Below are 15,767 nucleotides of genomic sequence, written 5' to 3' on the forward strand. Positions count from 1 at the left end.
TGCCGGCATGTATTCGCAAATTTGTTAATTGAAAGCAAAAAGACATTACCAATATGAACTAAAACGAAAGCTAGAGGTTTTCTTTTTGCAAAGTAGTGATTGAAATACCAACTTCGTGATCCAATTGAACGGTTAACGCTGTGTGTACCGCTTCGTTCACTCTTAAGTTAAAGTAATCTACTTTCAGTAATGTGATTAATGACGACCTTTTATCTTCCACCGGCAAACAATACTACCAGACCTTTTCCAATTTAACGTACAAAATTGCTTAGCCTTCGCAATGAGGTTAGCATGAACAATAAAAAAAAAATAGCAACAGCGTGTAAGTTAGCAGTACTTTTTGCAGTTGGTTTAATAAAACAAGATATTCATTGTATTATTTAAGACGCCTAACAGCTTAATGCTCATCTGCTTGCATAGAAAAAATGCAAGCAGCAGTCCGATATACGTATGTGCTCGTATTCACCACTGTAACTCTACCCAACTACAAGAGCATCCTTAAGAATATTTTTGTTAGCAAAGCACTAAATTCGCATACTTATAACAAGCTGAAGTGGTCAGATTCAAAGCCGAGAAATTAATTTGAGAAGCACTCGTTCCAGACGTTGGATGGCGATCGCTCGGACGTGAGGTAAGAATCCGTTGGACCTCCGTTAGAGTTGGTTGCCGTGGATGGTTGGTCATGAGAATAGGCAAAACCGATTGCAATTGAGAAGCGCTCGGCAAATGCCCGCGTGTGGCAAGTGATGCCAAGTTGCCTGCATAAAAACAACAGTATTTTTCGAGATAGACAAAAATTGGCTCATTTTTTTGCATGAGCGGTCAAGCTGTCATTCGCTTGAGTAAAAAAAGCTAAATCAATGAAAAAAAGATTTTGCAAATCGCTTTTGTATGTAAATAGCAAGTAAGCAAAGCGCCCTTATGAGAGTCTCACGTTAATCGGAGAAACGCCACAACTTCCATTGCACGATTATCCGTTACAAATATCTTATATAATAAAAGGCTTTTAATACATAGAAATTGTGCCTTTTATGATGTATATTATAAATACAATACAATGTCACGTAAGTTTAAATCCACAAACTAAAATTTGATTTTAACACATTACTGTCATATGTATTTCCGATGTCACCAAATTTATGTACCGAGAACCCACCAGTTGTTGAAGACTCACCCAACAACACTATAAATCTTCTATATCATAACCAAGCTTAATGCATAACATGCGAGTTTACTAACAATGTAACTACGGTGATATTTGTTTTAATAGCTTTGCACAGCAAACCTGATTGGCTGATAAGCAGAGGAGGTTTATCCTGTGCATCCACTACCATGTTTTTAAATTCCGTTTCATTGATACTTTCCGTGGAAAGGATTTGAAGATTATCCTAAACGAAAAGTCCGTTAAAGCTGCAAATGCTAGAGAGCTTGTCTCAGTACCCATACCAAACAAGGCAAAATTTTTGAGAAGCTACTTGCATTCCTCTTACAATTAATCACTGCTGCACCAGCACTAACGAGAAAACGTATTCTGATTGATTAGGTAAGGCACCCCGTAGAAAGGTTTTAGTCCAATATTTGAGTCAACAATTATTGCTAATTGAGAAAACTTATCCATTAAAACAGAAGTGAGGTACGGTAACAATTCCTCAGAAAATATCAAACAGATTAGACTACAATGGCTGTATACCTTATCAACTAAAGTAGCCTAACTGAGTTACTGAAAATTTTCACGAACAGAAATTCGAAAGCATGACCTAACAAGTAAAGGAAGATTCTTAGAATTCTCTTATCTTTTTTACATCTGAATTTGGTTTGACATTAAATTCGGTGTCGATCGCCAACATAGAAATGCAGGGGCGGCATATAAATCACAACACTAAAATCGATTGCCATACAAGTTGTTAAATAATATCAAAGGAGTCAGACAATACATGTACTGAAAACTCACTGCATGACGCTGGCGCTGTACTCAGCACTGTTCAAAGGATGCAAACACAAAAATAAACCAAAGTAAGCTATCAAAGCCTCGATCACGTAAGAGAAATGTTTGATTGTCGTGTTTCTGTGTTGAAAAAGGAACCAAAACACTTTTATCATGAAACTCAAACATTAACAAACCCCAAAGGCGATTTTAATGACTTCTGGATTTTCACGACAACAACTTTCTGAAGAGAATTGATGTTGACGCCCTTGTACCTCGAAAACTTGTGATCTAATTTTCTCAGGCATAAAACACTTCATGTAGCCCTATACTGTGGCGATAACGAGGTATCAGACTCTTATCGCTTTGCACAGTCAACAATGAAGCCAATTAGATGTATGGTAGTACACACTGACACTAGTGTATTACATGTTTGGTAAAAATAAAATTAAACAAATGATCCAGATGAGACTGGTTAATTCCACTATTTTTTTCCTCAACCATTGACACAATAGTGGCAAACATCAGTAACATAAGAGGATTGGAAAGATGGATTTTTGATTTTAAAACCGGTTTTGGCTGATCAAAAGTCAAATCTTTAATGGAATGATGTTGATGAAATCAATTTTCTGATATAAAAAATAAATTGAATTTTAAAGCCATTAAAAGGCGATTTTTCGCTATTCTACCGTATACCTTGAGCAAACTCTAGAAAATATTGTATTGAAAACTCATGCTACTTTTAATATATGCCTCTGGCTATTCTATATTCAAACCGTCATGACTACACAAGCATACCTAGACACCGCTTTCTCAGTAACCTATTTGCAAAGATGCTTATCAATAGCCGAAAGCATAAAATGTTTTAGAGTAAACTGGCTGGCACAGCACGGGATATTAAAATTCTTTAAATTTTCCTAAATTTGGCTAGAAAAGGATTTACTTTATAGTGTACTGGACAGACATTGAAACGGGAAACTTTAGAGAGCCATTCAAACTGCTAATATGCAAATGCATCTCTATTTGATTTATGTAAATCCTTTCAATGCTATTGAGTACTTATATTTCAGGAAGGCGTGAAATCGCTTTGAATAAGAAACTGCTAAGCAGTGACAATATCAGCATTTCTAGCAAGGCTAATTCAGTTCTCTAATCTAATGCCTAATGGACATTAAATAAATGAGAATGCTGATAATCGCAAATTAACTGGCTGCAATCCAAAACATTATTTTAGTAAAAATGATAAGTGCTTCAATCAAGAAAAGCTAAGTGTGCTGGTGCAGCATTCCTATGCATTCTAGCAACTTTGGGAAAGTGTTGCCGCCAAACATGGTGATTCTTTCTAGTTAATATTCAAATCAGATTGAATCAAGGCGAAGACAAGAATCTGAAACTTGATTTAATTACCTGCGAGACCGGACGTGACGTAGCCATTTTCGCGTTCAACTTCTTTCTGCCAAACGCGTCAGTCGGAGCTTTATATTTAGAAGAATGCTTTCCAATGGGATAGCCTGGAATGGCCGCTCCCCGCAAGCTGTTGCTATTTTGGGTGGTTGTGGAGGGAATTGCCAAGTCATTATTCTTTGTCATTCGAAACGACGACCGCATGAAATTTAAGCAAGTCTCAACGACGTTGGTCATCTGAAAGACCAAGATATTATCATTAATGCAAACGACCATTTGTTGACGATTAACAGTGCTGCAAAGTGCATGCTATCTTTTTAACGAACAGAAAGCAATTTCATCCAAGCATTGTCTGTTCTTTCTGGTTTACAAACTAATTCTATTTGTTAGGAGCAAAATGGTTGGAACGCCTGGTTAATCTAATAAGAAAAAATAAAGAGCCAAAAATGTAGATACTAAACTCATATTCCAGCAAACGTTTCGAAAACTACAGTGTTTTATCTTCAGTGATATAAATGTTTAATTGAAAAAGAAGACAGTATAGTTTTCGAAACGTTTGTTTGCTGAAAATGAGATAAGTATCTACATTTTGGGCTCTCTATTTCTTGTTTAAATTGAATTTGTTATTTCAAAATTCCCTTCAAGATCCCTATCTCAAAATATTGCTGTAGAAAAATGGGCCACATGTTATCTATAGTAATTGAATATTAAGCCTGATAACTCACTTCTCCCAATTCAAATCGACACCAGGGTAAACCAAACACTTTTAACTTCAAATAATAACCATCGAAAAAAGGATAATCGGTGATATTTATGACAAACAGGTTCATTGACAAAATCAGGAAGGTCACATTCAAGAAAGGTTTATACTTGAGTTCCATTCCATATATGGTAAATGTTTCATCACAAAGAAGATGCAAATTAAATGCTGCATAGGTGTTGGCAAGGCCGATAAGCCTCTTCCACAGTACATCGTTAGTGAGCCAATGGTCACTGCTTTGCATCACGCTAGTGGGATTTTACACACAACTAAGCTTCGCTTCATAGCAGACGAGAATGCACTGGTTGCCTTGTGAACGGAAGAGAGAGTTCAGGCGCAATATGGCAATTCGCCAACGAAATTGAAAGCCTAAGCTGTGACATATTCAGCACTCAACCCTGACGACCAGTGATGTGGCAAAAAGTGATTGCAAATTACTTCCTAAGATGCTGTTTGATTTATAATTTTGAAACACAATATTTCGACTGCGGTCAGCAGTTAATCTGTATTTCTTTTATCTAATCCAAAGCGAATATCACCAAATTTCGTGGGACAAGCGAGAAAGAAACTGGATTTGTATTTAAGCACCAGAATGTATGGCATGCTGTGCATGAATGCTGGAAATTTTTGTTGTTTATACTTTATTTATACTGTAGTGCCACTGGTTCTAGTTTGCGTGGAGTGACATCACAAAACTACCTTGCTAAATATTTTATGAGAACGCAACAGTTGAAATAGCATGCAAGTGCTCATTTTTGACTTGATGCAAAAAACGACCAATCAAACCCATTTTTTATTGAATAAAGCCATCAGCAATCAGCATGCCTTATTCCAGAGATGTTTAACCCCTTGCTCAACAGGGCTGTCAGGTGCACTGCAAGCTGAAGCAAAGCAAAAACAAGAAAAATACGTTTCAATACAAGTCACTCCAGGATATGTTTCGAGCCAAGGTTCACTTTAGAGAGTTTCACCTACACCACACTGGGATAAGAGAACTAAACTCACCTGCAAGCAAGTAGCCGCTGAAAGAACTTCACTGCTGTTTTCAGCAGTTATGGCAAGACTACCAGAGTAGATGTAATCGAGCAGAACTTGAAAGCCGTTTGGCGTCAGTGCAGTCAGATTCAAAGCAGTTGACTCTTTTGATTCAGCGTCCGCAAACAATCTCCTGCAACATAAACCCATGTTGAGATCATTTAAATTTCATCAATTGGTAATGATTGACATGAACTGTTAAAATCAAAGTCAAACATGCAGTTATGCATGGCTTCACAATCAAGTTAACGTTATCTTTAAGCTAGACATCAAAACATGATTGTATTGGACAATCATCAAAATTGCATCGTAAATGAAGATGACACAATTGCGGCCAGAACCAACAAGAGTGCTAAACTACAGAAAAATTACACAGTACACAACACAACACCATCAAAATCAGTGCGCATACTTGGTTAAAAATTTCACCTTTTTTACTCGAAAGATATAAGCAGAAAACGATGCAGCGCGAAAACGCGAAACAACAAACAGCCCAACAACAACGATGACGTATGTGGTTCCGTTTTTCTGCATAAGAGATACACACCCATTACCTAACAAATGCGACGCGCACACCTACGACTCTCCACCGTACGCGCGTGATGGCACGTAGCGTGTTTATAGCGTGATTAGTGGTAACTCGGCTTCGAACTGGTTGATCAGCAGAATACAATTGAAAAAATATACAGCTTAACAAAAACCACACTGAATGTCAAAGATGTATCCACAAGAAGTCGCATTTAAGCTTTTAAACTTTAAAAGGATAAAAGATGACCATTGCCAATTATCAACAAAAGTATTATATTTTCAGGCTCATGAATACTAAAACATATTTAATCAATAATTCTCTAAATTTTGACATTGATTTAATGTCTAGAAGCACTGAATCAATGCAAATCTCATGGCGCATGAATAACATAAAAAAACACTTCATACCATAGATGATTGCCTTTTTTGACAATTTTCAGTCAGTAAAAATGACAGTTTTGCTAGGTGAGATACGACAGGTCAGTGCTTTGTGCACACAGTTTGAACAAAAAGCCCCACACAATAGCAAATTTTCTTATGTTCTATTTGTGTTTGCAAAGAAGTCAATTTGTGAATCAAAAATCATTCATTTACACTACGGTCACCTGACAACGACAGAAACCACAAATCAACCATGTTACTAATATTCACATTCTTTGACTCGATCATCTGGAAAAGGATTTTCCGACCAGTGGGCCATGACGTAATTAAACTGTTTTTTTTTTTTTTACTTTTGTGAAGTTCAACCAAACAATGTACCCTCCAACCACGATTACTCGGGACAATGATACGTAAAACTAAGCAAACTCAAGCTTTCTCCAGACAGTAAACTGTATGTGCTTTTGTATTATGCTTCATTTTCACAACCATTATTTTGCATTACATTGTTGTCGCAATGCGTAGGATCCAAAAACAAAGCAGTATAGAAGTATAACAATGCAGTCCACATTCAATGCGTGAGTTTTACATGGCAATTTATTATAGTCGTTTTTAATATATTTTGACAAGCGGTTCATCAATGTCTGAAACTTCTTTAAAGTTAAGTGATGATGCGCATAGCACATGAAAGTGTCTTGTGAATGAATGTGAGAAAAAAAAGATATTATTCATGCTTTAAAATACTATTGCAGTTAGGTCTGCCCTTGCTTGAAGGCAGCTATTTTCTTTACAGTATTAGCCTTTTGTTATAATAAAGTTTAAAGCTACCACATGCAAATGCATACAAAATGCTTGTTTTGAAATATATTAGTCAATGCTATTAATAATGCTAATAATATATTAGTCAAGGCTATAACTTGATAAGTTTAAAAAAAATTGACCAATAATAACTAAATTAACAGTGACTGAAGCAGAGACACAACCCAGCGAAGAAATCAGTGTTTTTTATATTGATTCAACGTATACAGACAGAAGTCACTCTTATACCAACAATTTCCTTGAGTATGTTAAAATCTTGACCTCAATTAAAAAATCGGGTAAATGCCAAGGTGTGCCATGAGAAGCAACACTAAGACATAAAAGAAACACCCTTACCTTTACCAATCTTAGGATGTGTTAACAACTTTAAAGGAATAGCTCCAAATAAAATATAAAGTACGGTATTCATGGATATTTGATATATGAAATTACTTAAACATTGACAGTCCAAAGCAAAATATCATAGTCACAAACGCTCAAAAAAAAAACTAGATGGGCATTGGGCATCTATGAAAATTTTCAATTAAAGGGAATTTCCTTAATTATCTACTTCCCATGATATCATACATAATGCGTTTCAGTAATATAAAAGTTTTTTCGTATTCAAATCGAGCCAAACCAGTTCGTGCAATTACTTATCTTTAAAATCAGAAACAAGTTTTGCAATTTCGCAACAAATACGCCGACTCTGTGCGTAAGGGAATTTCCCTTGTATGACTGACTGCGGTAACGTATTTTCGTGAAATGAAAAAGCCACTGTTGAACTGTCAATCTGGCTGCTTTGCATAGCGTTCTTGGCTGGCAATTTGATACCACTACTTGTGGCTATGACATTTAGTAGGGTCCGTTGCGCGAAGGATCGATGTACAATAACGTATGTGACTGTGTGTTAAAGGCAAAAACAACAGTAACTTATCCTTGATACGTACGTACGTCGTACATGATGAGAGATATTGATTGACCTTTGAAGACAGTGCAGCAATGATTTGAATGTAAATCACGTAATAGTGCACTGCACTTTATTATTTGCACAAAGTACAGTGGGTTACTTTGAGTCAGAGGTAAGCGTGGAAGGTATAATCATAAACACACAGTTATTGATATGGAGTACCACGAATCAATCATAGTGTGTTTAAGAATTAAACTTAATTAAAAATTTCCAACCACAAACTGCTGATACCAGAAACATTACTAATACACACCGTCTACGACATATATGGGCCTCAAACTTATCAGATCACAATCACCATGACTCAAGCAAAGATAAAAAGAACATGGCTTCGTTTTCCTACCTGTTCAAATGCAATTGTTAATCTTTGCGCTCTTTCAAAAAATGATTTGCCTCGAAGGCATAGAATATTATTTGCTTCCAAAACCGGACAATCAGATTGCACGTGAAAATCTTATCCAAGTATCTCCACAGTCCAAGTTTCGGATTGCTACATTTTCGAAGACATACAGCTTTTACCACACTGAGACATTGAGAATAACATGCTGTGATTGACTGCTGGTCAACAGTTTAATTGATCCAACCAGTACGAAAACTAGCAGCTCAGTTGTGATTGCTTGTATAATTGCAGAGACAGTCTGTTGAGACCACTGTTTGAATTTCTGTAGCATTTTTGTGGAGGTTTAAAAGTGACCTTTCTCTATTGATTTCGTACAGCGCCAACGTAATGTGAGCGACGGCCTGTTTACATGTTGAAAGCTCTTCTAAGATATGACATTTCGAAATTTGCATAAATAGGTCTATGAGGCCAATACTAGCCGCAGCATAAATCACAAGAAACAAAGTTTCTGTTTGGACTCTCGAGGGTTAAACTTCAGCTTTACTGTCAAAAGCAAAGTCAACTTTTGTAAGTGAGTTTTAAGACAAATGTACCATTCAAAAAAGGTTTAAGTTTCAGTACAGAAAATCTGCAATCTGCTGTTGTTCAGTAATCCATTTTCTTTATGGATTCTCTTCGACAAGGCGTGTAAATCGTTAATCTGTTGATGTGTCATGTCTGCCAATGGTTGATCTTGTTGTGATAGCTTCAAGAGTAACTTTCAACAACATAAGTCATACGCAGAAGCAAAAAATTAATGGGATTATTATCATGTTACAAAATATTTTCAAAATGCTAGTTGTCACGCGTTTGAACATATAAAGTGACAAGGTACGCCAACAAAATACAAATTACAGTAGGTGGGCTCATATTTCATATATCCTTCGTTAGAGATGTACCGATATATCGGTATCGGTGATATCGGCCATTTTTTGAGTATCGGTATCGGCAAAATTTGGCCGATACTAAACACGTAAAAAAAGACGTTTGCTGCTGATTTTCTACAGAAGCAAAGATATAATTTTTTTAAAGTAGTAACTAACGTCACATTGATGTAGAAAAATAACAACCTGTTCAAATTTTTGATACGTCACACTCCCATGACTTCTTGCGCGCAAGTTTTAACATTGGTTGCTTGGAGTGATTCTTTCACTTAAACCAGGGGTTCTTAACCTTTTTTGTCTTGTTTACCCCTTGCCGAATGAAAAAAGTAAAATTTACCCCCACCGTTTTGGTGGCCCCTTGTGATGTCCGTGTCCAGACTTCGAGGTCATAAATCTCGTTGCGACTTCTACTGACTTTTCAATCATCAATTGTTGGAAAATTTGTGTAAATTTATTTTTGTACTTTTCTACTCCACAGATCTAATTTTGTCTAAAAGCCCTAAATTTTATCATGTAGGCCTACATCTATAATGGTATCATCACTTTTTCCTTGAGTTTGCATATTGAGCTGGTTCAAACTTGAAAAAATGTCTGTCAAGTAAACCAATGCACCAATAAATTTGTGGTCGCCAAAGTGCTTATACTCATCGGGGATTTGCGTTCTCCATTTAAATCTCGATTTCACCATATAGTTCGAAAACTCGAGACAAAACAATACCCCGAAAGAGCCACTGAACTTCGGTGTGATAAAGGAGAACAGAGTGTTGTGATCTCATCTGCTCACAAACCACTTTGAAAAGACGATGTTTAAGAGCACGTGCCCTGATAAAATTCACACATTCAACCACATGCTTCAATACTGCTTTCAAATATTCTGGAAAAGCTTTACTTGCCAGTGCATGTTGATGAAGGGCACAGTGAGTAGAAATGATGTTCGGTGCGGGTTTTTTCACCAGAGTTGTAAAGCCAGACTTAGCATTGAGCATAGAAGGGGCACCGTCTGTGCAAAGTGAACCCACATGTTTCCAGGATATATTATTTTGAAAGAAACTATCATTTTTTTCCAGAACATTAACCGCTTTGGTAGTCGTCTCTAAACTTTCGCACATCAAGAATTCCTCTTTCATCTCACCAGCATGCACATATCTACAGTAAACCAACAAATATGCACAGTTCGACACGTCAGTGACTCGTCTAGCTGAAGACTAATTCTTGCCTTACTAGCTCGAATTTCGTCTTTGTGGTCGAAGTTCTAATTAGGTTGTGTACTGTGAAAATGTAGCACACATAGCCTACCCTGCTGAAATGAAACTGGTAGTCTACTTGCGTGGAGATAAAAAAAAAAGAAAACTTACATTAAGCATAAATTTGAATCAAAATCGAATGCAACACTATCAGTTTTTTAAGTTTTGGTTCACTGGCTTTGGTTCACTCCACTGCTGAATACTGCACCCCTGCCTGGTGCCGCAGTGCCCACACCCGCCTCATCGACAGCCCAATCAACGACGCATTGCGAATTGTGACTGGATGCCTGCGCCCAACTCCAACAGAGTATTTACCAATCCTTGCAGGCATCCAACCTGCTGAGCTTCGCCGAAAGGGAGCCATTATACACCTGGCTCGCCGGGCGGGGGATCCTGACCACTTGCTCCATGCAAAACTCAACATCCCACCTCAGGAATCTCCCCGGCAACTAAAGTCAAGACACCCCTTTGTGCCAGCTGCTGTTGAATTGCTGCAACCATTCAGCGATCGTGCCGTCGGCGCAGCGCACTTCGTGGAGGACGCTTGGAGTGCAGCATGGTGCGCCACCGACACCAAACTACATGGTTTTATGCCCCACCCGGTGGCGCGCCCCCCTGGTATGGACCTCCCTCGGCCGACTTGGGTCAAGCTCAACAGAATCCGAACCGGAGTCGGTCGCTTCCATTCCAACATGCACAAGTGGGGTCTGGCTCCCTCATCGGCCTGCGAATGCGGCGCGGAGGAACAAACTGCTGACCATGTCGTTCTCGAATGTCCCATCTACAAGGCACCAAATGGAACGCATGGTATAGCAACGCTGGACGAAGCTACACTCACCTGGCTCTCCACCACCTGCCCTGAAATTTGATCTAGTCTCAAACGAAAGAAGAAGAAGAAGTTTTTTAATAACTTAAAAATGAAGTTTGCTTTAATTTATGATTCAGTAAATTTACCCCCTCGGTAGGTGAAATTTACCCCCAGGGGGTAAATTTACCCCCGGTTAAGAACCCCTGACTTAAACGAAACATTTTGTTTCAGCGGTTTTGCGCTGTTGGATTCTTAAGTTGTGTAAGGAGACTCAATTTCTCCAATATTTATCATTTGTGTTTCTTTTTTACTCTCAGCAGAGTATAAAACTTGTAAAAGTTTTTCATCCATACAACGTCATGAATTAAATTATTATATCTCAAATCGGCATAATAACGTGACATCATATAAACGTAACAGAAATAGCGAAGAGCAAGTATCACTATAAAAAAAACACAAAAATGCAACGCAAATAGGCAACATCAAAAGACATAGATGTTCTTTGACTTGTCAGCAGCAAGTGGTGATAACTGTGGCTGTGGGAGTTTGTTGCGCAGCCTACTTAGCCTACTCTGACATTGTTTAAGCTTGATGAGTTTATTACAACGAAAGGTAGAAATTAAATTACAAACTGATAGAACCAGCTTACTAAAAACAACCAAGTTACATGTTTTTTTTAAACGTTAAGCAACGTAAAAACGATGCAAAATTATACACTTTTGCTACCTTGGTAGTCTTGGCCTGGCAAAAACTTTTCAACCAAACGACAAGCGCCCTAAGGGGTAGAACCTTTGACATATTGATATCCAATTGAACGAACCCGAGCCATCAGATGTTAGGTTGTCCGTCCAATTGTGGCCATTTCAGCATTCAGCCAGAGAGTTGATTATTACTTTAAACTTTTTTTGGTAATAACACAACAAACAAGAGCAATAGCAGTGGTGGGAAGTTGCATTTTTCCATTGTTCCGAGAAACGCAACCTTGATGACGTCATGAACAGCGTAGCTTCTGATTGGTTGACGATTCAATAGGATATCAGTATGTTAAAGTGCCTACCGCCCTTAGGTTGCACATTACTTGTCGAATAGTTTTTGTACGACTACACAAATGACTTGGTTTACATTTTACATCTTATTATCAATTATGATTGCCTATTTGGAAAGTTTGCGCAAACCCTTTATTAATTTTTCAGAAACCCCAATTATGATATAATGTTTCTTCCCTTATACCCCAGTTCTCAATCAGGGTGGCCTTTCATTACTAAAACCTACTATTATGACACAACATTGAGTTGGGATTGGATTCTTGAATTTTCAAGTGCCAAGGACTTCCAAATCCGTCCATTGTCACTCATAATGATGTAATAATGCCCCCTTTGGCACCTAATGTTGCCCATTTGAAGTTCCCCTTGCTGCTTTATAAATTTCCAAATTTGGTTGGTTTTGTGGCGTATTTTGGAATTTATTTATTGTAAGCGCCAAACTTGAACACAACTAATTTTGAATTTAGGGGATTTTTTGGTTTTAGACTAATTTATCACTGTGTCAGTCGCGGTGGTGCCACGGCTTGTGTTTTAGCACAAGATCTTGTGGTTTTACTTTTGATCTTGTGGTTTAAATTTTACCTTATTTGCATAAAACTATTAAAAAAAGCTTTGAATCGGCATAATATGCCAATTCAAAGCTTTTTTTAATAGTTTTATGCAAATAAGGTAAAACTTAGCATTTGATATAATTACTTGCAAATACCAAAATTGCTTCTTTTTGTAACACTAAAGTATCGGCCAAAATATCGTTATCGGTCTAAAAAAGTGATATCGGTATCGGCCAAAATATTGGTATCGGTACATCTCTACCCTTCGTCATAAAGCACAAACTTTGCTTGTAACAAGCACGAGGCCAATATCTTCTTGATTTACGGAACGAGGTATTGCTGCTTGCGTGGACCAACAGGAAACTGAACGTCCTATCTGCTGCACTTCCTATTGCCAACAGACGGGCGGTTTCTGGTGGCACTCAGAGAAAGGTTTCCCATACTTTCTCAAGAGCTTTTAAAGCATAGGAACTAACACAGCCATTCAGTATGATTAAAAAATTAGCATACAAAATTTCGAATGTCATGAAATTTGCATACCATTGTGGAAACAGTGTCAAAAGAGCTTTGTATAGTATAGTATAGCAATGCAATCGATTCGATTTCTTTTTATTGTCAGTTACTTGCTAGAACTGTTCAAATAAATGGCGTTTAATTGCACAAGAAAGGGAGGTATTCTGTCATCCGCTGAGCAGAAGCGCGCAGCTTTCATTAATTAATTATTACGAAGAAAAGGTCAAATATTACAGCATCGTCTTGCTTGAAATGTTTATGCAAATGTTGCTTACCTGAAATACAAGCTACAAGCAGCTAGAAGTGGCTTATGGGCTTTGAAAGAACGATCTCGCACGTGTATGGTAATGTCACAGAGGAATTCCGCTCGACGCTGAAGTTGAAGCAACTGCAGCACATACTGCGCATGCAAAGCACATTGCGCATCCAGACTATCATCAGATGGCGAATCCTTCGGTGGCAGAACAGCTTGTTCCACGTGCACGCAATTTGGTTTCTGGCCTGACGCAGCAGCAGCAGGCATTACTGAACCTTCAGTAATCTGATAAACAAAAAAACGTCCAGCAATAAGCAAAAATGCTCGTAGAGTTCAAAGATATTGTAGAATTTTTACTATACTTGTATTGTTAATGGGGAGGGGGGTAACGTTTTTACAAGTACAGCTTTTGCCTTAACAGTTTGTATTCCAAATTTAAAACTAAAGAAAAATTAAATCTGTTGATCAGTAATACATCTAAGATGATGGTTCCCAGCCTGGGGAATACCAACCCCTTAGGGGTGCATAAAACGTTATATAGTGCACTGCTCCATGAATGTATATATTGATTTCATAAAAAGTACTAAAATTCAAACTGTAATTTGTTAACATTATACAGGCTATAGTATTTAAAGTAAATTTACGCTTGTTACTCAGAGTAACTCAGATTAGACGTTTAGGAGTCCACATGATGGATATATATTATACTGTATAATCATTCTGTGATAGGGTTTGTGAGTATAAAGCGATTGAAAACTACTGGTCTGTTGGTTTGATACTAACATAAAAGCACACATGTGGATGACGCATCAATAAACAAAAAGTGCATTGTATGTTAAAAGTTTCCTGAAAAGGTCGGATGAGAAAATACAAAGGTATTAATTAGAACAACAAAAGTTTTCTTGGATTGAAAAACGCAAATACTGAAAAGACTGACATATCAAATGACATATGTTTGGCTCAATGGGAATAATTTGAATGGGAAACTGTTAGTGTTGAAGTATCCACTCTGCCCACACAAAACAAAGAGCCCATACACAACACTTGTTGGCTAGAAGATACTACACACATGTGATGCAACAAAAGCTCTCAGATGGCCCAAGCAATTCAGATAAAGTCCCGTGCTCATTAAAAGTAGTATTTTTTATAAACAATGAAAAATTTTACCTCAAGCATTTGGGATAGAGTTTTACGGAAGACTGAATATAAAAATAGCACCATACAACAGATACCATTTCATCTTTTTCATCCATTCAACGTTTCTCCCAACATAATTCTGCAATATAAAATTGTTTGCTATAAGCTGCAATAACAAAAAAAACAGATAATTTTAAAAGTGGCATTATCTTTCAATTTAAAAGCAGCACAAGTGTATGAAAAGTATAGTCCATAAATATTAGGCTAAGTTGCAGCAGTATAAAGTTGTACATGGAAGCATCTATCTTATGCCCAGATTAAGAAGGACTCTGGTTATTAACTTAAAAATATGTTTAACACCACATTGCAGGTTTGTCTTTCCCACTTGATAGCAATAAGCAATGTTGATACAAAAGCTGATGTGTCAATAAAGAGACACAAAATGTAAATTATATGAAATAGTCAAAGGTCACAGTTTTGTTTTTACTACAAACAAAAATGAATTGACTTTTATACTCAAGTTACCTGCAAAGACTGGACACTGCAGCAGTGAATTAAATCAATTCTTCATAGTCATCAAAATGTTACCATGGGTTAAGTATAAGTTCATACGACGGCAAAACATATATTTTTTACATATCTCATTTACACAGTAAAGCAAAAATCTTCTGTAAGACCAAAAAGTTATGATACTACTTTGAAATAAAAACAATTAGATTAGAATGGCATCGTACTTAAGTCGTGTACAACGCAATATAAGATTGTGTCGCAAGTTAGAATTGTACTTTAGAATACAGTATAACTATAAGCACTAAATCAAATCTAAAATGGCAGATTTTTCAATTCTACTGTATGTACTCGGCAAATTTTATTTTGGGGTACAATATCTAACGTTTAGGCATAAAGATTTCGATGCTGCTTCTTTGACCTTTGACATACAACTCTTTTATAAAAACATGCCAAGTGTTGTTGAAGTATACAATGGTAGAAGCAGCGACTAATGTGTGAAGCGTTTTACAAGCATATTAGAACAATACTGGTGTAGAGATTGCTTTGCTTTTGTGTACTGTAGTAGCAACTAGTTGGTAGGTAGTAGTAGGTATGATGGAAGGAAAGAGGTGTAGGGAAAGGATACAAACTTGGGAAGATGATGTA

The 15,767-nt window shown here is 37.1% G+C and overlaps 1 protein-coding gene across 1 annotated transcript in view; it reads right to left on the reverse strand.

The window, feature by feature from the left end:
• Window positions 1-15,280, reverse strand: part of LOC145786148 (uncharacterized) — a 51,617-nt gene extending 36,337 nt beyond the window's left edge. The window contains exons 1-7 of the mRNA XM_082597799.1: window positions 15,138-15,280; window positions 14,643-14,751; window positions 13,495-13,760; window positions 5,094-5,256; window positions 3,332-3,565; window positions 1,286-1,388; window positions 539-758 (exon numbers count right to left, since the gene is read on the reverse strand). Coding sequence (XP_082453925.1) covers window positions 539-758; window positions 1,286-1,388; window positions 3,332-3,565; window positions 5,094-5,256; window positions 13,495-13,760; window positions 14,643-14,651 — 995 coding nt within the window. The 5' untranslated portion in view covers window positions 14,652-14,751; window positions 15,138-15,280. The remainder of the gene's footprint in view (window positions 1-538; window positions 759-1,285; window positions 1,389-3,331; window positions 3,566-5,093; window positions 5,257-13,494; window positions 13,761-14,642; window positions 14,752-15,137) is intronic.
• Window positions 15,281-15,767: the final 487 nt, after the last annotated feature.

The sequence above is a fragment of the Aplidium turbinatum genome, chromosome 17 (genome assembly GCF_918807975.1).
Source record: "Aplidium turbinatum chromosome 17, kaAplTurb1.1, whole genome shotgun sequence".
In the NCBI taxonomy this organism is placed as follows: domain Eukaryota; kingdom Metazoa; phylum Chordata; class Ascidiacea; order Aplousobranchia; family Polyclinidae; genus Aplidium; species Aplidium turbinatum.